A 26,487-nucleotide genomic window follows, 5' to 3' on the forward strand; every position below is an offset into this window, starting at 1 on the left:
GAGGTACAGACAAAGGAAGCTACTTACTGTGATTTTGCAACTTGCCACTTGCCAGCTAAGTCCTACGAGCAACTGTACACATGCTTCGCAGGAAGCAAAGGAGACCAGCCAAGACCAACCTGAACCCCCACAGTGGTTTGGGGGACAGTTTTTCAACATTAAGTTTGGCAACACAACTTCTAATGCTTTTGCACATGGGCAAAAGCCTCTGTTTTCTCCTTTTCCTTCCCAAGGTACTTTCTTTCACTACCTTGCCACAGGAACTTCTTATTTTTAATTTATTCTCTACCCAGCTTGGTGCTTTCCAGACTCCTCCATAAGCAACTATCATTGACTTTTTTGTAGAGGGAAAAAAACGTGGAAAGTTTTCTGCTGTTCTGGCAAGTCCATGTGGTTCATGGACCAGTCCAATGAGTGACTTGGGCAGTGCAAAGCTGGGGGATGCCTCTGGGATACTTTCCACTTTTGGTGGCAGTAAGCTATTAAGTTGATTCAACCGCTCCCTTCACTAATCACTTCAATTCCAAGGGTCTCTCCCTATCCAAAAGCTTGGGTTTTTACCATACGTATTTACCAGACTAATCAAATATATTAACTTTCCTACAATCACCTTCTCAAAGACCTCTGCAAAGTTACATCATCATGAATGGTATCAGAAAAAAAGTTTAGGTTAGTACTACAAAATCTCAGAGCAAAATAGAAGAGCCTGTGTGAAGAAAGCTGAATAATTAATTGAGAGGGATCACAAGGTCATGTGAATGCTTCTGAAGAAGCCCAGGTCCAAGATCAGTACAATCTTTTTTGTATGATAATGCAACTAAGGTTGGGAGGAAAAAAAAAAAGATAGCTCAATATCTCTTCACATCACTCCCCAGCTTGCTTTCAAATATTAAGTATGTCAGACTCAGTGATGTCAGATGATGGCTCTAGTTATTTTAGTTTCAGGGATTTTTGTGTTTTCCATTAGGTTACCAATACTGACTGCCAGCAGAGGCTTGTTACTGTCTAGATGAGACAACAGAGTAAACTAAAATACAATTTCCTAACTCCGATGGGAAAAAAATCTAGGAAGCACGTATGACATGTTAGTAGGACCCAAAGGTTGTACTTTGGTCAGCTCCATGCTAGGCCACTGGGAGCCATAAGGTTTACAGAGCTATCATTAGCAAAATGGGACTGCTCATCTGTAAGCAAAGCTTGTAAGAAACATCTCAGTTTCCAACGTGGAAAGTCACAGTCAAGCTGCACAGTCAAGCAACAACCAAGTCTGAGAAAGGTATGCTTACTCTTAACAATAATGTGCAAAAAGGTTGTAGAAGCCAGCTCAAGTGTGTGTCTTGAGTGTGGGCAACTGCCTCTGACATGGCCACTCCAGGCTCTCCTTAGACTTAACAAAAAAGAATAGGTGCTTTTAGAGTAGGACTCATCCAATCTGTTCTGAACATTTACTGTAGGATAAAACAAGCCACACCACAGAAGTGCTGATTTCTGACATTGTCTATAAAGGCAACATAAGCCAACTTAGTGAGCTGAAGATCTCTACATCTTATTAGACGAAAACTACCCACAGATTTCAGGCAGAAAAGCAGACCTATGACACAAGAACCACTTTAAAACTGAACGTCCAAGTCTTCTGTAATACCACATAATTTTTAGGGCAAGAATTTAACTTCTTAGAAAAATACTACGCTTGGCACCCAGATCAGAGTCAGGTTAGTCTTGGACAAGAGTGTGGCTATATCTACCCAAAACCTTCCCTCGGTATCCTCTTTCTGTGCTGGGAACCTCTCCCTGTTCCATTATGGTGACAGTCTGTTGATAGCAGATCCCTCAGGATTTCTCTGAGAACTCATCAGCACAAGTGGTTTGTAATCTCAATCAAACTTTTCACATTTCAGTTTATTTAGATATTCTCAATTTATCAAAGGCAATAAAAAGTTCACATTTTAATGATCCCAAATTGAAACTGGCATGGATGTTTTAAATATGTTTCTTCTTTTTTACTTTTATATTAAACCACTTTGAACAGTTGCAAAAGGTACAGGCCTAAGTGACAATTCTGTAGCACCATGCTCAAAGTCAAAGCAAAGAAGGAATTTAACTTTTTTTTCCAAAAAAATAACATGCTTACACTGCCAGGTTCTGGCTCAGCGTTAAGGGTCTACAGACAAGAGGCCACTCTTGTTCTTATATTCAGCTCTTTGACAGTCAGGACTAACATGCGATGTATGGCTGTCATTTGTTTGCTTTGTAATATAGTTTTCCTGTCTTGGTCTGCATCATGACATTTATTCTTACCTAAGTTCACACAGGAATTCAAAAGAAACCTCCCAAATGAAAATTATACAACGTATAAACTTTTTTTTTTCTTTTAAACAAGCCCTTACTTTACGACTTATTTCAAAAATTTATAGTTTTTCTTAATGCAAGCCTAGCAGGCACTAATAAATAGCAGGAAATTCTCTGACAAAGTAAGTTTTAAATTTCTGAAACTAAGACAGAAGAGATCTGCCCCTATACCCTCCGAAGCACATACTACTTCTTCTTTGCTGAACTATCCAAGTACCACAACTATCCAAGCCAGGTGGATAATGAATTGTGACCAAAATTAAATAGCAAAGCAACTTGAAATATATTTTTCAACTACCTTATTTCTCATACCTGCAAAATCTTAATGGAAGTACACAAAAGCAGCTGTGTTCAACAGCTAGGAATTCAATGGTTTCTGCTTCTCAATTTTCAAATTTCTGCTTCAAACTAAGGTGGATGAGGTAGGATCTGTAATCAGGCTTACAAGTCATCAGCATTTCACAATACAAAGACTAATGCTATGAGACAAAATGTCTCAGTCAGAACATAAATGGTAAATACTTCGAAAACAAAATTTCCTTATTAGGGTGGCAGTAAAATTCAGGCAGTTGTCATCAGAGGAAAATGTAGCCCTGCAATTTCAGGATTAGAATATGAATTAGAACATTCTCTAGATGCCAAGCTATTAGCTCCTGGGTCAAACACAAAAAGGTCCTCTCTGTTCAAGATTTTTGTGCTCAAAAAAGTCTTAGCAGCATCCCCTTTCTGTTGTCCAACAAGGCTGGGTTCTGAAGACTTGTACGTACTTGTGCTGAAAAACAGCAGGATATAAGACTTTCTATATTAATCATGAGGATTAGAGATGGTAATTCCAGGCACGGCTAATAGATTTGGGAATGCAGAAACATTTCAAATTAGAACTGCACTCAAAAATCACTAAATAATGGTTTGATCTTTATAGGAGGCACAGAGTCCTTTCTTTAAGCTCACCACTAGTAGGTGTAAGTGGGTATCATCTCTGACTCTGAGAATGGAGAATAGGAAGGAAGATGAATAAAGAAATATGAAGCAAAGACTGAAAAATTGTGAAAAATCAGCCATATCATCATTATTTCCTCTTAATGCACACTTTCACACATGCACTCAGCCATTTATAATTGCTTTATCAATACGAGCTTTGCTGACTATTTTAAATCCAACCTATGCCTTAAAACAGGTAGCGTACGTGCTCAGAAGACAAATATTCACTTGAGCAGGAAAACATAAGACCAATTCAACAGAGCAGATCATACATTTTTAACCTCATAGCACGGCAGGAAAATGCTTTAAACCTGTAGCAAGTCAATGAGAAATCTTCCCTACTGGTAAGCACAATAGCAGCCATCCATTTCAATAGAAGTTTATCAGCAGTGAAACCTGACCGAGATAAATGACGAAGCTGTTGAGCCACAGCCTGCTTCTGCCTGCTGCAGGCTGCCAGATAAAATGGGAACAAAAGCTCCCTGCTGTACCCCCTACCAGTCTCCATTAACCCCTGCTGATGCTTTATTATCGTCTGGGGGCTCCAGAACAGCATAGCACAAATCAGTGTGTAAAAAATAAATAATAAAAGCTCATATGTGGCACAAACAAACCAGAAACATAGCTTGCAAGACACATTCATTTCGTTAGTGCTGCAATTAAATAATGGTTCTGATGAATTCCACATACTAGAAGAAAAAAGAAAAAAGCACAATGTATGTAAAATCATGTATGAAAAACTACTTAAAGGCAATAGAGTGCAAGTACACAAACATGTTTCTTCTGCTTTTACCCCCCTCCCAAATATATACAAACACATACAAGCAAAGCAGGGACCAGCCATATAATTCTGATGTCTTCATGTCCAATTCCAAGTTTCATCTTTTGATTCTGTCACAAATATCCTCTTTGTTGCACCTCCTCCTGTGTCCTTTCTCCAAATGTAAGTTTAATACATTTACTGAAGGTCAAAGCATCTTCTACTAAACTGATATAAAAAATGGATGGGAAGGGCAGGGAAAGTGTTACAAATCTGCTCAGGATTCATGGTTGCCATAGGAGAGAAAGGCAGTGGGAGGAAAAGGGAAGACTTGAAATGTTAGTAATATTCTAGCTATCATAGATTTAGATAGTGTCATCGCAGCCTGAGATTTCTGTAGCCTACCATAAGAAAGTCAATCTCTAATAAAAGATTACAGAGAGGCCACACAAGATCCTGGGGAAAATTCACTAATATTCATCAGTAAAGAAACTCACCACTACATTTGCATTACTTAGCACATTAGAGGAGGGGGGAAAAAACCCCCACAATCTACTTGAAACTGAACCATTCTCTTGGATGAACACCCCCTCTTCATCCCTACAGAGCCTTTCCATGCTTTACTAACTACAGAAACTATACTGAACTCACACTCTGATCTATCACTATCAGACATCATCGATTTTCAACCCATTTCTGTTCCTCTGAAGTGCAGTTAGCAAGCAGCAACATTACATCTAAGGAAGATGGTGAAGTTTTTCCTAAAGCTATTCCAACAAGCTAAAAAAATTAAGACTCCCTAAGCCTTCAAGGTGTAGAATGGCCTCAACACAGGAAAACAGGGAGGCTGAATGGGTTCCACCCATCCCAGTATCCTGTCTCGGAGAATAATGAAAACTTACACTTACAGAACAGCATCATCAAGCAAATACATAGTGAAACTTTTCAAGAAGCCTCTTTCATTCTACAGCAATTTACAGTTCAGTGATTTGTGGTTCAGAAGGCAATTCTATTTTCTAGTAAACTGCAGTGGAATTACCTTCCACAGACTTACCCAGTCTTCCCAGCAACACATGTAAGCTTTTAACATCCACAACCATTTCCACAACTTAACACACACTGTTTGAAGAACCATCTGCTTTTGTTTGTTCTGCACCCATCATCACCTGTCAGTATCATTTACGAACACCAACTTCTTTTATCAAAAAAGGTGTGTGTGTGTGTAAGTCCTGGATACCTTATCCATAATTTTCTTGATTTTATAGATATCTGTCACATACCCCTAAATTAACACCTTCTGCAATAAAAAAAATCCCAACCAAATCCACAGACAAAACTAAAATCCAAAAACACCAAAGAAAAATTGTGAGAGAATTTCTTCTCTGTTGCTTTAAAGGTTTCGGCCAGGCTTTTTCAAGATTTTCTGCACACTGAAAAAAGTTAACAAATGTTAACTTTTATAAAAAGCAGCAACAGTAAAATCATAACTAATACTCGGAGCCTCACAGGAAAAAAAATAAATAGGAATTCTGAAACCTTAAGATGATAAATCTTCTCTGATGCCCTGCATAGATGTTAGATGACAACCTGGAACAAAGTCATTCTGCTGGCTCACATTGGTTTAAAAACAATGAAATGGAAATAGTCCCGGCAGACTTTGTGCCAGATCAGATATCTTCCATCCTGCCACAGACATTGCAATGTTGGCATAAACATTATATCATGTGTTCTAGCCATTTGACAGAATTGCAGCAGTGAGCTCATGCCTCATCTAGATGAAAATTTCTATCACAAACTGATCCAGCACTGATCAGAATCATTATTAATGAATATGGAACTATGGTCTGAGTCAGACTGAAGCACGTGAAAAAATCTCAGTGTTTTGGCAAGCATGAGAGTGGAGAATGCCTAACTTTCTACAAAATACATTCAAGTCCAAGACAGTATCAGGGCTGAAGTGCTCAATCTGTTATAAATAAATCTCTAAGTATAGCTAAGACTCTTTTTCCCCTATTTTCTCAGAGTTGGTATAATGTTAGGTGTATTATAGACTATAAATCCTGTTTTCAGGACAAAGAAAACTGTGCTCCCCGAGGCTCTCCAAAGGAGTGCTTCAAAGCAACTCACCTTGCAGGACTGGAGTTACTTTGCCTCCGAAGGAGAACAAACAGTTATGTGACCTTTCAGCACAAGACTATGACTTCACATTGACTCATTTGAAGTTAAAAATAAACAAACAATTTCATAATGCTAGAGAAGATGTTGTGCCTAATGTGGTAAGTGGTGAAAATTATTTGCAATGGTAAGGATTCAGTAAGGAAAGCTATAATTCATCAAAAGAATGCTAAACCTACTAGGATATAGCAAAGGTAGATAGTGCTATTATGCACCAGGTAGTGGCCAAGTCTTTTGACAGTAAATTGAACAAATACTAAACAACACTACTTTCTCGAAGACTGTCAAAGAGATAATAAATGTCAAATTTGTTCCATCAACATTATATAACAAAATAAACACAACATTTTTAAATGTGGGAGAGAAGAAAAATGGCATTTTTGTTTTCAATTAAGAGTTCCAGCAGAACATACCAGAAAGAATGGAATATCTATTCCCTTGCTGGAACCCTTGTAAAACAAGGGAGATGCAAAATATAGAGGATTCTTGGGAGTACAAATAGTTTCACGTGAAATGACACTTATTTCTTTAAAATAGGTTCTACTTGTATCTAAGCTGAGCAGCACAAAGAATAAAAGATAAATTTTTTAACCTACAAACATTACTCTAATAATTTCCATACTACACACAAAAATGGAGGAAGAATAGCGAGTAACTTGCCCAAAGACAGAGAAGAAACTGAATTGCTTAAAGCACAAATCAACCATTATCCCATTGTCCTTTTGAGATACATTGGAATTTAAACACCTAGAAGAGTAGAGTAACTACATTCTATGACTCCATGGAATTAAAAATGCAGGTGCAATTACAAACCTCTATTTTGTCCGTTTTGGCATCTCCCCAGTATATTTTGCTTTCTGCATAATCCAGTGCTAGCCCATTTGGCCAGCCAAGCGAGGTATTCACCAACACAATTCTGTCTGAGCCATCTAATGCTGCCCTCTCAATCTTTGGGATTTCTCCCCAGTCCGTCCAGTACATGTACCTGCAAAGGAAACAAAATCTTAAGAATTCTTATTGATCTTTCAATATTCACATAGCTTCTTCTTGATTACCATTCTCCAAAACCACACTGCACACAGAAAAGTACATTTCTAAGCCAAATATATTTCCTTACCCACGTAAGGATGCCCAAACCATTCAGAAAGCATTGACATGTAAACATACTGTCCCTTTTCCCAAAACTCCTATACCAGTCTGCTCAGCAAGACCAGTGCTATTAGCTACAATAAACAGGTCAACACAGTCCCCCAAAATATTTTTAAGCAGAAGAATAAAACCTAAAGACACATAAGATGACTATCCAGGTAGTCAAGAGGAAGGAATAGTCCCTGTGCCTCAGAGCCTTAACTTTCAAAGAATCCCAGTATTTTCATTCTGACAACTCCGAAGTTTATAATTGCATCTGCATACAGGTAGACAGAGGTATCTTCTTTACATGACTAATATTTAAAAAAATGCTCACGAACAGCTGCTCACCCAACCATGGGATCCAGCACAATAGCTCTGGGTTCTTCCAGGTCTTCCGATATCAAGATTTTTCTCATGGTCCCATTAAGCCTTGTAACTTCAATACGATCTGTGCCAGTGTCAGTCCAGTACAGATTTCGGGCAACCCAGTCCACAGCAATGCCATCAGGATGTGCGATCTGTGCTGTGACAACAAACTGACTACCTGACCCATCGATGAATGAGCGGCGGATGGCCCTAACTTCATCATCTGTCCAATAGATGTATCCTTCCAGAGGATCAAAGTCAATGGCGATGGCATGACGGATGTCCTCCAGTGGCAAAACGATGTCTGTAAAATCTGGGGTGTCTAAGGAAATTCGCCTCAAATCTGTCCGGCGGGCTAGAAGCAACAGTTCAGTGGCACCTACATGAACAAAGCAAAACCACAACCATCTTACAAACACTGTGCAGTAATTCTGTAAATAGCGAACCTGATTCTGCACCATTTGTTACAAGCTAGTCTAGCTACCTTGAGTTCACAGGACCTAACCAAACTGATGGGCACCTGCAGAGAACTTCACACAAAGGCTTCAGATGTGAGGTTATTCTTCTGTGGAACAACTCAGATATGTTTATAGAGAAAATTCAGTGGTCATTTCCTTGTCCAAAATGTATTATGTTGGACATGTTTTCTTTCGATATCATTCCCTCCAAAGGTATTGAAATAGATTTGCAATGACTATGCTGCTATTTTATGCAAATCAACAGATGGCCTACAGGCTCTTAGATTAAAAAAATTATTATATAAATAATTTACTGACTGTTTGCTGTTGTTGGTATAGGGGACAACCATGACAAACAAGCTGCATGTTTCAACACCACCCTTAGAAGGGGCAAAACGTAACACAGAATGCCACAAGTGAATCTGCTTTGAGAAACTATCAGAGGAATCAGATTTGGGAACCGACAACTGTCCAGCAACCACACAAAGCAGAAGGGCTGTCAGCTTCACCCATAGTTGTTGAGAACAAGCTCACTGAAGACATGAAGATAAATAACAGTGTGCCTTATAAAATCATTCTGAACCGAAGCATACAAAAGCCTTGCTGGCTTTTAGGTCAAAAGTCAGAATCACAATAAATAACTGCAGAAAATGTTTTCACATAGGGCAACACAAGCTGTATAATGGTACATGTGCTGGGCATCTGATCAATGATAGATGTACTTATTGTCTATTCTAATTCATTTGCATTTCATTTTCTATTCAATGTCACTAGATTTCAGTGTAATAAAGGATAAACAACCACCACACTCCATTCCAATTAAATTGGCTGATCAGTTTGGAATCTCAGGGAGATAAGAGCAGCTCAGGCCTCAGGGAAGCCTGAGCTAAAGTGAAAAATGTGTGCATCCTAAATGCAAGAAAAGTCTGTTGCAATGGCTGTCCTCAAACAGTGAGGGGAAAAGATTTGGCAGGGACTGATGCAGGTGTGAGGACAGAAGGGAGGGGGAGAAAAAAGGGTGGAGGGAGGTTTAGGAAAATAAATGCATCAACACTGCAGTGAAAAAGAGGCATCACCAAGCCACATTCTGTCCATGTCTTGATCTTGAAGGTATAAACAAGGGCTAGAAGACTAAAAGAGCAACAACTAAAGCAAGAATTTTGGTGTCTAGTGCCAAATTTCTTTTTTAAAATGTCAGTAATTGTTGTTGGTGTTAGATGAAACCTCACTGCATGCCAAACTTTGGAGAGATGCCAAAGCAGCCATTGCTTCATTTACAGCAAGTGACACAGTAAAAACATCTAAGACACTTTCACAGTGCTGCAAGAAACAGCACCTTTCAACAACTGAAGTTGAGAGAGAATATTATTACAAGTGTTCCTGACTGGCAGTCCAGAAAGGATTAACATCAGTTTGGGGATCCTCTGTCCTAAACCACCTTGTGTTCAGAAACACATGTACACACTACTCAATTGTTCTTCTAGTGAATAACTCCTATGCATTAATTAATATCAGGAAGGGGGAACCTGTAATTACATGTCTATGCATATTTCAAAATAATGTAAAGCACATGACATAGTAAGTGGGAAACAGGCATGTTAGTAAGATTTTTTTAGAATCACGGAAGCAACTAACCTTGTCACAGCAGTCTATGTATACATCTGTATTTGTTGCTACTAAGTATATCAAACAACTCAGCATTAAGACTCAAGCATTCAGCTGCATTATGCTCATATAAAGTATTAATACATAAGTAATCCCAACTATTTATATTCAAGTAAGAAAGAAATCCCTAGTACTTTCTTACCAACTTCATAGTCATTTATCCAACTTACCTTTTAAAAACAACTATGAAAATCATATTACAACCCCCAAACAATAATTCCTTTTTAGCATTATCTAGTAAAACTAAGGTTGAGCAAATGCACTAACCTCAGATGTGTAAACAGTTAGTCTACCATGTACAGAAAAAGTGTAAGGTATAATTTAAAAATAATACATGTGCTTTAGCTGAAGCTGACAGTCATTTTGAAGAACCAATGCCAGGTCCCCAGAAAGACTCATACAGCCATTCTTTTGCTGAAACTCACCCTTAAAATTGACCAATTGGCCTTCCAATTCTTCTCAAAGACAACCCATTTCAACAGCTTCAGTATCTTGCTTTCGGGTTGCAACACTGTTGTTTAGTCAAATAACCCACTGTGTCTAAGCTTTACTTCAGCATCTGGAAATGACTGGCTTTCAGGTAACCCACACTGCACTCTGGATCTCTGAGCTAAGAATTTAATGGTCTTTATCTGGGGCCTTGGCTCATGTTCCACCTCCTACTCAAACACACACCCCCCCTACCCCTCCAATCAAGCAATAAAAAGTTTAAAGCTTACTTTAGAGCTATTACCCACCCATCTGCAAATCGACACTTCAGTTGCTTGCTTAGATCAACAGTCATTCTGTTCAGGAAAAAGAAACAGAGTAGAGAAGCATCTCACCTCAAGGTAGGCTGAGGCAAAGATCACTTTGAATGCCTTCAGGCTTGTCCTGACAATAGCAAAAATAACAAATGCAAGAGCTGGGCACATTTATGGACTGATCCCATTACTACCTTGACAGCAGTCAAGAAAAAAAGGCAGTCTCAAAACAAACAATTTGCACTTGTGGCAAACACCAGCTGTACAAAGTTTACCTGGCTAGGCACTGATCACCATTCAGTCAGAAGACTGCTTGAAGTCCTTGAGGTTGCCAGGACATAACAGAATCAATTGACTTTGTTCACTTCTATCCCAAAGACCAGTTTACAATGCAAAAGCTAAAAGGTGACAGCAGGATCTCCTGACTTCCTTCACTCTAACTCTCCAAGAAAAACCTTGCCTCTAATGATGAGCATGACAGAGAACATCACAGGTATGCAATCATATTTCAAAAACAAAAAGACTGAAAAGGCAGGAAAAGACAATGCAGGTTGCATGCTAGCATAACTTTTTTTTTTCTTTTTAATTTATCAGCACTTACTGGGAGACTGAAATGAGCCACGAACGTATAAAAGACCTCAAACCTCAACAGGCTTAAACGCTTTCCAAAAGGTGCTTCAAGGCTGCAACCAGAGCTCTGACTTCAGCAGGCATATGCAGACCTGAGACAGTTCTTCCTCTAGACACCTCTGACTGCACATAGAAGGATGAAGTGGCCTAGACTAACACACAGAGGACTCGGAGCTGAGTTTATTGCCCATACTGCTGTCTTCACTCTCACTACTGGCCACCTCTGCTGTACCCAGCAGAAGCATGCCTGTAGACACAAGCGCACCTTCAATATAGTGCTGCATTTGAGGGCACAGACCACAGGGTACGCCGGGGTGCGTGCTCATTGCCTTCAAACCACTGTGCGCAAAGTTGCCTCACAAACACTTGTGGGCAGAGTTAAGCTGTCCCATACTTAAGTCAGGTCCTTCTGCTTACCCCCTTGTGCTGCTCTCCCACACAATCCTAAGTGATCTTAGCAAAATATAACTTATTTAAAAAAAAAAAAAAAAAATCAACAAAACAACACACTCCCCCCACAACCTATTCAAACTGGAGACCAAGCCCAGGATTCTTTTTAGCAGTGCCTCAAGTGGTGGGGTACTCAGGATAGTTAGCCATTTTTCTAAAATCAAGTCCCTTACTTAAGATGTCTAAATATGGACATAAAAGCTTTACTCCAGACTCTTATTTTTGAGAGCTTTAGCCTACTTTTATTAAGCATTTTGAAAGCTGGGATTACAAGCTCACGGATGGTGCATTACATTAGTCCTGGAACTAATACTTTCCTCAAAAAGTCACTATTAAAAATCAAAATAATTTAAATCTATGTGCTAGCTGAAGTCAAGGGAAGGGGGAGAAAAGGGGAAACAGAGCGAGCATGCAGATACATGCAACAGCACAGATTTAAAGTCCAATGTCTAATGCCCTACTAACCTTTACAATTAATTACATCTTCTCAATCATATACAGGCCTCAGTCATTTGTAAGTTATTGAACTTTAAAACCATCAGTGGTTGCTGAGGTTAGTACAGCTACACAGACACACGCTCAGGAATTCATACATAAGAAGTGCTAGATCTAGGACATGTATAATGCATTCTCTGTATCTGGAAAATCAAGATTATTACTACATCCTCAATAGAATTACCACACATTTGACTAAAATATTTCTTTCCTAAATGTCTTTCCCCAGTTGTAAAGTCACTCTTGTCAGAGAATCCCAATACTACAATACAAACAAGATTTTTTCATCTAGACAAGCTCAAACTTAAAACTACAAAGGCAAAAGGACATGTACCTGGAATTAATCATATATTTTTTTCTTTCCTTTAAAAGAAATGAAAGACTTAGGGTGCCCAATTAGTATCTTGATCTGTGCAGTCAAATCAGGATTCTGGCTATTCTTGACAAAGGAAATTTCCCACTGAGCAGCCCTAAATAGCAAAAGGAAGTACAAATTTCTGATCACTGCCTCCAGGGCTACAGAGGAAATAGGTTGTGAGCGTCCATGGGCAAAATAAAGATTCTTTTCCTGGAAGAGAATGGAATGGCCAAAGCAAGGATAAAATGAAAGTCTGAAGCACTGCTTTTTCTTCATGAAGAAACTCACATTTCCTTGCTCAGCTGAAGTCACCATTGGTTTTCTCAGTATAACTCATATATCCATATTGGTAATTAACAAATGCGGGAAATAACTAAAATTTACTACAGGCAAAGAGAAGCTGAGCACATGGTCAGAGACATCTTTGAGCATTAATAAGAATGTAACTCAATGACAAACTCGTAAGACAAACCTAAATTTTCTTATAAAAATGACTATCAAACAGATAATTTAAACATAGCACTGCTGTTCTGAGTTCGGCAGTGCCTATAATACTGAAAAAGAGAAACCCCAATATGTCCTGCAGAAGAGGACAATAAATTACCAAGGATACAATGACAGTAGGTAAAAAGCTCCCTGGTGGAAGTGCCTGGGTGCTCAGACAGGACTCTTTGCTTTGGACATTACTGACCAAGGAATAGCTGGCCATGAAAACTGCTCATTCTCCTCTTTTTTCTTTGAGGGACAGGGATTTACAAGCTTTTACTTAGGCAATGGGGGAGCTAAGAGCTTGCTACAAGCCCACATCTCAGTTAACTAACTATTTTGTTTTGTAAGAGGAATAGAAATTAAAACATGAACAGCCAGCCAGTTTTAAAAATTATTAGAAAAATAACTAATTTTATTCCAAGTTATCACCCTTTCCTGAAACACTATGGAGCAGTGTTTCTAAATGGGGGTGGGCATGACATTCATAGCTCTCAGAAGAAATGATAAAACTCCTCTAAGGTGTGATGAAAAAACCTACAAAAAACAGAGAAACTAACAGTGGGAGAAAGGGGAGGGAAGAAAAAATTTCCTATAAACCAAGATTATTCAAAAATGCTAGGTTGTCATAGAAACTGCTCAGGGAGGGTCAGCCAGCCTCACCTTTGGCTGCAAGGATCATCTGTCAATGCCAAAGCACTGCAAACACCACAAACATGCACTCAGAATTCACCCATCAAAATCTTTCTCGTCCAGGCTGGTGCTCTCATCAGGGCAGCATGAAATGAAGTTCTCTCCTCAAAGAGGCTCCTTTCAGCATGAAACAATTTGGTTTAGGAACAGGTCTGATTTTAGTCTACTGCTAGAAAACAAAACTATCTTAAAGAACAGAAACTCTTAGCATCATTTTTCACCTTCCTTCACCTGTAAGTCACCCCTCCTTCCCCCAAAGTCATGTACATGTTCTAATTGCAAACAGAAATTTAATCACTCGGTGTTTCAATCTGTTGCGGCATAATAGATATATACGGAAACGATCCAAGGTAAAAATGTTCAGTTCTCAGGGTTCAGCTCTATTTTCACTGCAGGGATAGTAAACAGGCAAGTACAAAGGTGGGGGGGGGGGGGGAACCCCCAACCCAAGAAACCAGAACTGACCCCCCCCACACACACACACCTGAAAGAGAAAATAAATTTACGTCCCCAGGGTAAGTGAGCAGCCTAAGAAAGGAAGTCAACACACAAACACGTACAGATTTACATCTCAAGATCTAGTCTGTGGCTAGTCTGGCTCTGTTTGATTACCATGCTCTTCTCCCTTCCCCAAAACAGTAATTGCAGTCTTTGCAACTACGAGAAGAAATTCCAGTGAATGTCTGCCTTGAAGAGCTCTGGAAAGTTGTAGGTCACTCGCAAAAGACCTAAGCCTGCACCTCATTTAAGTGAGGGGACCAAAAAGCCAGTCAAAAATATTTCATTATTTTGGGGTAAGCTCCTTTCTAAACGCTGAACCTGAAGCTCCTTTGTACTCCTACCAGAAGTTAATTTCAATGATCCTGTGCAGAGCTAAGTGAAACCAATGGATCTGATGCATAGTTTGAGTAGGTTGTTTCACATGGGTTATGTGCTAAGTAATTTCTATGTCCAAGCACCAGTGGTATGCAACAATCACTGAGCTAAACAAACACAGACTCAATTTTCTCCCCCCCCTCCCCCCCCATTTTTCTTCTTGAAAAGGAAGGGGCAGTGTTTTGGAAAGATGCAACAGCAGAATGGTGGTTAAAAACACAACATTATATTGACAAGCATAAGATAAATGTTCTTGTCTAAAGTTTTTTGCATACAGATGGACAATGTCCTGTAGTAAATCGGTTAACAAAATTTCTGATAAAACAGGACCTATATTTTGTGAGCCAAATAGACTTTACTGCTGACTGGAAACATAGAATTTGGCTTCCCATGTGTTCAGGGAGTGGGAGACTAGACCAACAAGTATAAATTCAGAGACATAAGGAATGGCTGAAAAAGTCAAGTGATGATTTTGAGTATCTCTGCATGAGAAGTTAAAGTCCTTTTAAATAAGGTTTTGGGGGGGGGGTTTAATACATTCCTCTACTTGCCTTTGGTAATTGGATACAGTAGAAAGGCACCATTCAGCACTTCAGCACAGGGCAGTTAACCTTGCAGGCACTTCTGTGAAACAACAACCTGTTCCTTCGAACATGGCACGTGGGGAGCAAAAAGACACAGCCCCTCTTGCCCGAAGTCCCTGGCCCTTTTCCTATCAGCAGGAAGTCAAAGGGAAGCAATTTCTCTCTCAATCTCCCCAGGGCTTGTTCCAGCTGTTGTCCCTAGTTCTTCAGCCTCTGCTGCCTTCCCTTTCTACCTCTGCTTGGCAAGTTACCAAACCTTCACCGCTCCCTGTGCCCCACATACACTTTTTCTGCAGCTCTGCTTTTGGAAACATGCCTGTATTGGATAACAACTGCTTTAGCTATCTGCTGCCACAAAGGAGTTTATCTGTGTGTATCAAGTATTTTTTTTAAAAAGCACATGAATTTGTGTCATATTCTGAATAAATAAGACCAACCCAGAGCAATATTATTAAAGCTTGTTCCTTGTACCGGCAGAAATGGAAGAAAAAGCATCTTGTGAATATATTGGTAAATTCTTACAAACAATCCTGCAAGGCTAATTTGGGAGCTGCTTTTGAGTTTTTCACATAAAAGCAGCAATTTATTTTAACAAGGCTCACACAGACACAAATAGCTACACAAAAATAATCAGCAGAGAGCATGAAATAGCACGAAATTAAAGGAAACACTGAACAGCAGCTGAAAAGCCTAGAAGAATTTTTTAAATATAAAAAGACAATGTAACAAAAAATATTTTTGTATATATTTTATTTAGTCTATTTACAGTAAGTTCTGCTGTATCTTTTGCTTCTTCCTCCATTTACCTTTGTCACAGAGAGATGATCTGCATAAAAGATGGTTATTTATGAGCAAGCTAATTATCTCCCAGTGTTTATTTTGATCCTGTTAATGTATTACAGCAACCACAGCACACCACCACAAGACCTATACTTAGAAAATGTAACAATTTAAAATCATATATGTTAGCCCACAATGAGACACTAAGAGCAGTTTTGGGTGAGCGCTTACAGCCCAAAGTCTCAATCACATCTTGAGTTTTAAGGCTGAAACACTTTCAACATCTCTAAAAACATGCCATTCTTTTCAGTTACTCTATACAGATATAGGTGCCTAACTTTATGCATGTGAACTGAAAGAGATTCCACATGTATGTGTGTATAATAAGTGGACATCAGATCTTAAAAAAAAAAAAAATTGTGTTAATTGTATAATCCTATTAGCCAAATACTAATTAATGAAAAAGAATGTTAGAAACATTTGAGAGACAACAGAGGAGGTAGGTATCATTTTCTCTAAGAAAAGGGAACCACAGAGCCCCCAAAAAACTTGCAGGGAATTAGTGACAGAGACAGAATTGCAACGTAAATTTTGTAACTGGAGGCAACCTGCCTGTCAGCCATGAGACTCTTTTTTGAAAAGTAGAGGGCATTTTCCAATCACTTCTATCTGTACTGCAAAAACATGCATGATTTCACAATTTGCCACCCTATATAGTGAAGCTGGAAGAACCGCTTTCCCTCCAAAACCTACTTTGTGCTTAATCTAAAAGGATTTTTAAAAACAAAGCCTACCATCTTTGCAGGTCTTTCCATTCTCAAGAAGTTTCACACCAGTGGGACATGCACACTGATAAGAGGGCTTGGTAGGAGACATCAAACACAAGTGGGAGCAGCCACCATTATTAATTCCACATGGGTTTGTAGCTGTTAAACATAAATCACACAGATTAATGCTTCTGATAATGAATGACCTCATCTCATGTGTTAAGACACATACAGCATTTGAGTAGTAGAATCGGTGGCAGCAACACAGATTAAAGAGGGAAATGATAAACACAGAACAAGGAAAAATTAATTCCAAGTGTTGAGTAGTGGGGTATTTATGGTACCAAAATATATGGATGTTGAACGTTTCCTTTCTTGGGAAAGTAGCACTTAGCTCTAAACAAGAGCCTTCTTTCAGCTCTGCTCTGCTCTTCTCATTTTCACAAACTATTCAACACGTCAGTGTTGAACGTATAGTAGGTTGTATATATAAAAACAAAATGCAAACACAGTAAATTAACACAATGGTTAAGACAGTGGTTATTACACAGAGCTAGTCTTGCTTAATATCATCTGCCAAATTAATACTACTTTCCATTCAGGAACTACTACTTGGAAAAAATAAAAATACCACGTTGCCTAAAGTTATGGCACATGAAACAGAAAAAGGAATATGACAACAGGATAAATGTGGCAGGCAGAAAAAAAAGCAAGAGATGTTTTTTTCCACTTAAAAAAAAAAACAATGTAGAGAATATTTGGTTTCTCTTTGGGTCTTTTCCCATTGGAAAAATTGCACCATGACGCGAGTGAAGCCACCCACTGCCATACAGAAAGACTAATTAAGATTTTTGCAAATCAGTTCCAACTTGCAGTTAAAAAGAGAAAGCAAGACAGCTTACCATTTGGCTGCCTCTTTTGGCTGAAAGCATGGATATCCATGGGAGAGAAGATGTTGGAATGTATTTCACGCAGGTCCTCCCCGGAGTACTTGCTGCAGGCCAAGATCGAATGCGTGTTCCAGTCAGTCCAGTACAACGTGTCCCCAAACAGCGTCAAAGCAAAAGGATGTGGAAGGGAGCCTTTAACCACTGCTTGCCTAATAGAGTACAGGGAAGAAAATGGATGCTCAAACGCAAGTCATGCTGTGGTTTTGCCTGGACATAGGTTTTGTGAAAAGAAGTTTTACAGTGTAAGTACTGTTGATCACAACTTTCCATTTATTTATAAGGAACAAATAGAGTGCACCCACTGTGGGGAATGGTACGGGGGAACGACACAGGAGTCCTATTTCCAGGCTGTCTACTGATGCTGAGATGGCCAAGAAATGCCAACTGAAATCCTTACACAGGTTTGTGGCTATTTCTTAGCACCTTTTTAACACTGAATACCTGTGGGGCTGTATGTCACCGTGCGCAAGTGGGGAGAATGCCAGATGACTTTATGCAAGTCTGACTGCTACCTGCTGATACACGATGTCCATCCTTTTCAGCCTCAGCAGATTTCAAACTGAGACAGCATTTGGTCAATTAACAGTCCATCCATCTCGTCCAGTTTTGCTCTTTCCAACCATCAGAAAAATACTCTAATGGCAAATAGTTTCACTATAAAGAAATCTTTAAAGTTACTTTTCATTATTCATTATTATGATAATTATTAAGCTATTGTTTTTATTATAAGCAGTGCCATGAAACAGAGTTGTACTGATCTTCTGCCATGGTAATGGTATCATTTCTGAGCAAACTGGGTCACCGCCTGTCTCCAGGTTCATAAACAAAATTAAAGAGTATACCCATATATTTTATGTATATATACAAACACATGCTCATTAGCCATCACAAAAATGCAGCACAAACATTACTGAAGACAGTTTTTCCAGGTTCTTGTGATGCAGAAACTAATTATCTGTACCCAGGTTCCTCAGAACTGGAATTAAGTAGCTCAATTCTTATGGTTATTTTATTCAGAATCATAAAAAACCCCCAACACCTTAGGATGGAAAGGACCCTGGAGGTCATCTGGACCAACACCCCGCTCAAAGCAGGGCCGCACAAGTATCATTTACACAAGCTCTTCTTTCCACCTCCTTTCTTCCTAACTGCGTGGGTACACATCCGTTCCCATGTACACGAGCTCCCACTGAACAGTGGGCATCCCCGTCCCTCTCCGGGACTGAAAGCATAAGGGATTGACACACAGCTCCTACTACTCCTTCATATATAGGGTACGCTATGATGATCAGCCTCCCAATTTTCTTCTTACAGAGAAGAGAGTCATTATCTGTATATTTACTGAGAAAACACCCCCGCACTGTATGCATCACTTTTGCAAAGAAGTCTTTAACTGAAGTGGTTTAGTAGAGGACAAAAACACTCTTATTTTCCAAATATTTTCTGTTAAAATATAACAGAAGAGTATATTAAAGCAAGAAACTTGAAGGTGTCTTCTGCCAATGATTCTGAGTACAAAGAGACTGCAGTCATTACCGCTCTTTCACCTTAGCTTCTGGAAAAAGATGCATTATCTTTAAAGCTTCTATTTTTTTCTGCTCCCAAGAAAAACACATACATTCCCTTACTTGTCACTCCAGTGTTCCAATTCTACACCAAATAATTTTTTCTATTTCTTTATATTTTGCACTCAAAAGTAGGACATATTATCTTTTCTTTCTTATCTCTGTCTGGAGTCAGGTATATATTTGCTTCTAATTAAATGCACCAACTAAGCATCTTACAAAAGACTATTGTAATATAATTTACAGCTGAAACCTACCAGCCAAACAGTGAAGCCAAGAATAAAGACATTCTAATTCTGTAAACATTTTTACCAACCGCACCCCCAAACCCTAAATGCTTTCAGATTTGAATAATTTTAGTTTATAGCAGGTTTGGAGACTATCTAAGTCTTTATGACATTTGTCATACGGGACAGAAGCAATAAAAGCTCTCACAAATACCAAACATGCACCAAAGACAGCATTCCCATGCACACAAGAGAAGCAACATTTTTATGAAGCATTCTGACTGCCTTGCTATTTTCTTAATAAAAAAAAAAAAATCAGAGGAATTTTAAATGTGATTAGTACCCACCATTCCTAGAGGGAATAAATCTTTGAGTACAATAGATACTGTTAGATATGCCCAACTTTTGGACAACCATCTATTCATATGACAATGTGTAAGGTGAACTGCGATCCTTATTTAAACCAGCCCTTATCTGGAGAGATGCAGGAGTACTTCATTCCGCTGCACTGTCAGCCACAGCCTTGAAGCGATTACTCTTAAACCTGTGTAATTTTTCTCAGCAGATATAAGGTACTGTCACATGAAAATGGCTTTGGGCCCAAACACGACAGCACGTATTTCTTGCATCTCATTAAGATGAGTATTATCAGTAACACATGCTCCATATCCCTTGTTTCCAGCAAGCCATTACAAGGTGATAGCTCACTTCCAATCAGCAAAACCAGCAGGGCTTTTTTTCCCCTCAAAAAACGCTCCACAGGCTGCACCATCAGCCTCGCTGAACGGCAGCCATATGATGTGTCATCACAGAAGCAGTAGCTAAGTTGTGCTAAATGAGCCTCCCTAGCTCAGCACCTCCGCAGCCCAATGAAGAAATGTCCTTCTGATGGCTGCTGTTGAAGCAGTAATGCCTTAGCGTGATCTGCATTAGGAACTGCAGAGCTCTGGTTTTGGCGGGTGAGAAGAGGGGTTCCGACTTCAGCCTTGATTGATTATTTATTAAATACACCCAGGCGAATAAAGGTGACCAGAACATCACCCATAGCACTCAACGGCTGCGCACGGTTGACAGGAGTGGGAGCTTCCTACCTACAGGGTGTTCCACAAGCTCCCGTGCAGGGTCAGGGAGCAGCCAGGTCTCCACGTTTCTGGCCTCGCTAAGAAAGCCACCCACCTGGGTACCAGGTATGGTGCTGCAGGTGTAATTGGACTGACACAACCTGACAGCTCTTTGGTGGCAACTACCTTCACCCTCTATGTTATCAGCCCAGGCTTGACTGGAACAAGCGATACAACAGCAAAAAGCACTACATCCTATTATCCTTCATTAAGCTCTTAAGTTCCTTCAAACTGCTGTACTCCTATCATTAGTCTCATTAAAAAGAGACACCAGAGATGATGAGAAAGTGAGAGATGAGAATAAAGAGTAATGTTATTTGTTCAGGAGGTATCTCTAGGGCTTCGGCAACATGCAAATTGGCTACATATTAGAAGGCGCTAAGCACACGCTAACTTTAATAATCTTCCCTGTGCTAGGCATATAATCATACAAATTTGCCTTAAAAATCTTGATGGCAATTGACATTTAAAATGTCACAATCTCTACTCTGTTTAGTTGGCTGGGAAAGAAATGCAGAAGGGGACAGCAGAGAAGGAAGGTGGGAAGAGAAAGAGAGAAAACAAGCAGTTTCCACAGAAATTAAATTCCATCTGTGCCGTGTATCGTGATTTCCTAACTACAGCTATTTATAGTATCATCATGGTTATCAGAGATGCAATTACAATAAAAACTTATTAAAGCAAAGAGTTTTCTACTGCCTGAAGAAGACGTAGATCCAATTGAAATACATTCACCTTTGTTCTATTCTTATTCTGCCTGTGAAATACTTTGCAAAGATAAAGAAAAAGGAACCAAATAATAAACAAGTTAAAGCAGACATTACAAAAGGGGCTACTGAACTCTGAAATGGAATACATACATGAAAATTCATAGACAATCTATCCAGTTTTATACTAACAATGACAAAAAAAGCTCTTGCTTCAGGATAATATGCATTTCAGACAAAGACTAAACTCTCTTGAAATAAAAATTAACAGTAAAATGACCAAAATCCTTTATCACAACTAGGATTTCCTCAGTCTGCCTTTATTTCTTTCAGCTTATACTAGCACATTCAAATCCAAAACTAGATTATAGATATGAAATTTAAGAATTCTTCACACAAAAAATAAGCTACCAAAAATCAAGGTAATATGAATTTAAAATATTATCATAATTTGTTTTTTCCCCTAGAATTTTAACATAATATTTTATATCCAAGCATAATAGCATTTCTCCATAAAAATAAACTTTCTATTAACCAAATTCCTTCTATTCTGGCTGCATTACAGTTTTCTAGTTTCAAAACCTGATCAGATCGCCTGCAGAAAAACCAGGGTACTTTAGACCTCCTGACCTGTACAATCTCAATCTGCGCTCAACCTCCATATAAAAATGTAAAGACCCATCTTCTGAACCTTGCTTTTAGTGCTCATCATGTTAACAAAAGCATATAAAAAGACAGGCTTGCATGAATCAAATTACAATATTTTACACAAAATGTTTCCCTCCATCTGCAGATTACTTAATGCCTGAGCATTCAGAGAACCACAAGAATTGCACAGCTTTGCCTTGTGACAATTTGGGCAAAAGCACTTTACAGCACGAATGCCACAGACCATCAGATGAAGCAGGATGAAAGACCAACAGACAACTGTGTAACACCACACCACACCAAAGATGCCACAAGGAGGGCAGGGAGCTCTGTTTCCCTCAGCAGCTTACAAGATTTCCTCTCCTGCCAACCTAACAAAAACATTTGCAAAGCAAACTTGGAAAACTAAGTTGCATTTTTACCATGACTTCTTGTTCAAATATTCCTATCGGCATACAAGCCTGGTTCTAATTACCTGAGAAAGTAAACAGGAAATATGGGATATAATACAGTCTTTTAAAACCAAAACATTTTCTCTTTTGCCACTTCCTTAAGCCATGATTGCCATGTGTCTCCAGAAAGTACGTATAACAAATAACAGGTCTAGCAATGACATTTCAAATCCCACCTTCAATGAAAGCCTGAAAAAGTCAATCGGAAGTAAAACCGTGGTTGAGAAACAAAGTCATTCTGCAGGTCAACTTTCAGGCAAACACCATCATGACAGGCAGTGTAGGTGAAAGAGGGGAGGAGACTGGGAAGCCAGCAGGAGATGACAGAGGTTACAAGGAAGGTGCACCAGTAGATCCACTGACTGCGTACGCGGCTATGTGCTTTCCTAACCTGAAGCTGCTTGTCCTTGGCTTTCAGCAGGGCTGTGATTCCCAAACTAATTCTGCATTTTGCCATCCCAGGTCTCAGAAGCAGTATTGATGAGCAGCTCCATTGATCCACCATATTTTTATCTGAAGTCTAGAAATATGCAGAGACCTGTGACCTAGTGACTCTAGCTATATACACAGCGTATGCGTATCACACACAGTCAACTACAGATGTTTTGAAGCTCCAGTTTTCCAGCATTTTGTTTCAGAAGCATATTGGGGAAGAACCAAGAAATTCACCCTAGCTCTGTGTCCAAATAATCTAATTAATTCTGCTTATGCAGGCTTCTCTACCGGTTTTTATTAGGGCACTTTTCATCATCTGTGCCGGTCTGTAATGTGTTGGTGAGGTACTGAAACAGGCTTTTCACCATAGACTGGTTCCTCCTCACTGCTTGAGGGTGTTAAACATTTTTACCTCACAGAAATATACACAAAGATATACACGGAACGCAGTATTTTACACCTTGCACGTAATGTCATATATTATACATATTATATGCAAATAATGAAAAAGAAACTCTTCTAGCAGGGACACAATATTTTTAGTGTTTCACCAAATCCGCAACTAATCATCTGGCAGACAGACATGAGCTGATGCTTGAAAACAGGAACTAGAAAAATCAATGCTCAAGTGCAAACTTAAGACATTCACCTCCTCGCAAGAGCTTCCCAGCTTTCTTGACAGTTGCTGAAAGTATGTTTTCTTACAGTGGCCTCAAAACCCATCTCATTAGCACAAACACTTCCTGGGGGACCTTGTAAGTGCATTTCCCTTCAGCCAGTAACGTGTTAACTTATTAATTAGAACTGCTGCTGCAGGGTAAAAGAAGAGAAAATTAATTCAAGAGCTGCCTTAGCAGGCCAACCTATCTCGGGTACTCTACTCACAGGAGAGCTGTCTGCAATTCAGTTTTGTTTAATTAGTCCCACAAAAAGCAACTGTTCACTCTGATAAGAGCAGAGCGAGCGCTGCAAAAAACAAAACCATCTCTTCTATGCACCAATATAATTTTTTAATTATTACATTCTGACATGAAAAACTGTTCATTCCTTTCTCTTGCTGGCAATCCAAGGGCATTAGTCATCAACTTCTGTGCTCTTCCTCTTTATTCTAAGGAGCCATCACTGGAGTAGCTAGGGCTAATAAGTCCCAGGGCTAGCAGGTAACGAACAATACATCATCCCTGTAAAATCTGCTGTAGAGGTTCTCTCATGAATTTATGACTCTACCACAGATTTACTGTGTGCTACTGCCTGCGCTGTCATGCTGCTTACTAGTTTTGATGCAGAGCCTCACCAACTCCAAAGGGAGCTTATCTAGGTCCTGTCCAAAGAGGTGACCAAAAAAAAAAAAAAAAGCGCCTGCCTTTGTTTCTCCTGCTGCATATTCCTCCCACCTGCCTTCTGTACTCTGCCACTAGCCAGACCCCTGCAAGCAAGAAGCAAAGCATCCACGCATATCAGCGTCCTTCTCTGACATATAAATCTTTAAATTTTAATTCTTGTGTAGTGCCAGGTGTAGAGACGTGATAGTCAGACTACAGGAAGACAAAAAAAAGTTATGGATTCCTTACAGATTTAGAAACATGCCAAGAATGTTTCCCTTTTACTCATTCCAAATGTTAGACCATTGAGCTCTGAACCTCAATACTTTAATACTGTCAGTGACACTAATTAAAATCTTTTCCTATTTACATTGTATTCTCTCTCACCATCCAAACCACAAAAGCAGTTTTCTTTGAACTGTTTGAAATTCTTTTTTGATATAAAGATGTTAGTTCCTGCTAACTATTTCTCACTTCCCTCAAAGCAATTAAAATGCATGTCATCCTGCTTTACACGAAGCTTTTACAATAACATTTATCGGCTACAGACTCTTTCCCACTTCACGCTGCACAACAATAAAAAACTTGAGACAGATCAAATCTTTACTTATCTGCTTCCCTTCCTAAAAGTTACTAACACTATTCAGATCTAGAACATTGTATTTTTATGAAGCTATATGCCTTTCAGTAACTCAATTGCCTTTTTATTTTAATAACTCCAGCTTCCAGAAGCATAAATATTTTCCCAGACGTGTTGACAGTAGGTAAAGCAGAAGAAAAACTAGTAACGCTTTGCAGTGATAAAACAAACAAACAAAAAATCTGTTTTAATCAACAGAAATTTAGATAGCTAAAAAAAAAAATTCAAACTTACTTTCTAAATGTAAGACAGCCGTTAGAAAAATGGTCTAAATATTAAGAACAAATCATTAAATTAAAGCTAGCAGTTTCTAAATAAACCAAAAAGTCTGGTTTAAGTTAGATTACGCACTCAATGATAATGATCTTGTCCTCTCCCATTCTTAACTCTTAAGGAAAATTAAGCCCTCTTAAAAGGGAATTTTAAAAGGTGGTGGTGGAAAAAAGTTGGCCTAATCACACAATGTCATCTTTTCACACGGAAGCAAGGCCATTTGATCATACTGGGTGTGTCTGTTCAGTATCCATCTCCTCCAACTTCATACCCAATGCATCTCCTATCTCTTGGTCAACCATTCAGGAAAGCAGGGATCACAAAGAAATTCTTATTTTTTTTACTTTTTACAAGATTTCCTTAACAAATGGATGGCTATGAAAACACGAGCAACCCTAAACCCCCTGTATTTGACTCACCTGACAAGAGGAGCAGCAGAAATAAGCTGCCCAGGAACACATCTTGCTGCCAGACCCAGCAAAAGTGCACAGAGGACACAGGACAATGCTAGGTGAAGGAATATAAGGAGCCATGTGTGCATTTGAGGGATGGCAAGGAGGGAGAAAAAAGCAGGGGAGGTGTGAGTACACAGGGCATAGGAACATACAGAGAGAAGCCAGAGGGACTGCTGCTGAGGTGGAGGGACAAGTAGAAATCCTTCTAAACCCAGATATTAGTTCTAGCGTTCACAGAAAAATCTGGTTAGTTTTTCTTTTTTGGGGGGTGGAGATGACTAGGAGAAAAGACTGAAGGCTTTGTGGGTTGTGGGTTTTGGTGGGGGTTTTTTCACTTAAAAGGAAGATCTCAGGGGTTTTGTTTTGTCTGCAGAATTAGAAATTGTCTTTTCTTTTTTAGTATTAGAAAATCAGTTATTGAAAAAAATTAATAAAATAATTAAGAGCCAAAACACAGAATTACAGCTGTAAAATGCATTGAGAAAGGTGAATTTGATGAATAACTGAAAGACAGTATTTAACAAAAAAGAATCATTTTAGACAGCCCCAGAAGATCTTTCTTCTTAAAGAGGCTAAGAGGTCATAACAGAGAAAAAAAAATTACATAAAACCCCATTGTAGAATAGCCTAACTTCTGCAATTCTTTTTTTTCCCCTCCCAATGATGTAATTGCAAAGAATGAAAAGCAAAAAAAATTATGCCTAGATACAGATGTTGACTGTTTTCTGAATCTTCAGAACTTTCTCACATGCCTAGGGAAAAACAGGTGCTGCTGCAAGCGGTGTGTGCTTCTGAGCTCTTAAGGGAAGTCATATGCACTGCTTTCCTCTCTAAAGACAATTTCCTTTTCTCCCCCTCAAATGGTAACATATCAGCATACTACCATGAAATCTTTCTGATATGTTTCATTATCAGTTTAAAAAATAAACCCAACAACTTTAAAGC

At 39.0% G+C, this 26,487-nt stretch overlaps 1 protein-coding gene across 2 annotated transcripts in view; it reads right to left on the bottom strand.

The window, feature by feature from the left end:
- The window catches only part of LRP6 (LDL receptor related protein 6), a 127,485-nt gene that overhangs the window by 46,205 nt on the left and 54,793 nt on the right, over positions 1–26,487 (bottom strand). For both annotated transcript variants that reach the window (XM_075760779.1, XM_075760770.1), the window contains 4 exons: positions 17,650–17,846; positions 16,775–16,906; positions 7,745–8,141; positions 7,079–7,250 (listed from right to left, as the gene is read on the bottom strand). In XM_075760779.1, the coding sequence (XP_075616894.1) occupies positions 7,079–7,250; positions 7,745–8,141; positions 16,775–16,906; positions 17,650–17,846 (898 nt within the window). The remainder of the gene's footprint in view (positions 1–7,078; positions 7,251–7,744; positions 8,142–16,774; positions 16,907–17,649; positions 17,847–26,487) is intronic.

Source organism: Balearica regulorum, chromosome 1 (assembly GCF_011004875.1).
Source record: "Balearica regulorum gibbericeps isolate bBalReg1 chromosome 1, bBalReg1.pri, whole genome shotgun sequence".
NCBI lineage: Eukaryota > Metazoa > Chordata > Aves > Gruiformes > Gruidae > Balearica > Balearica regulorum.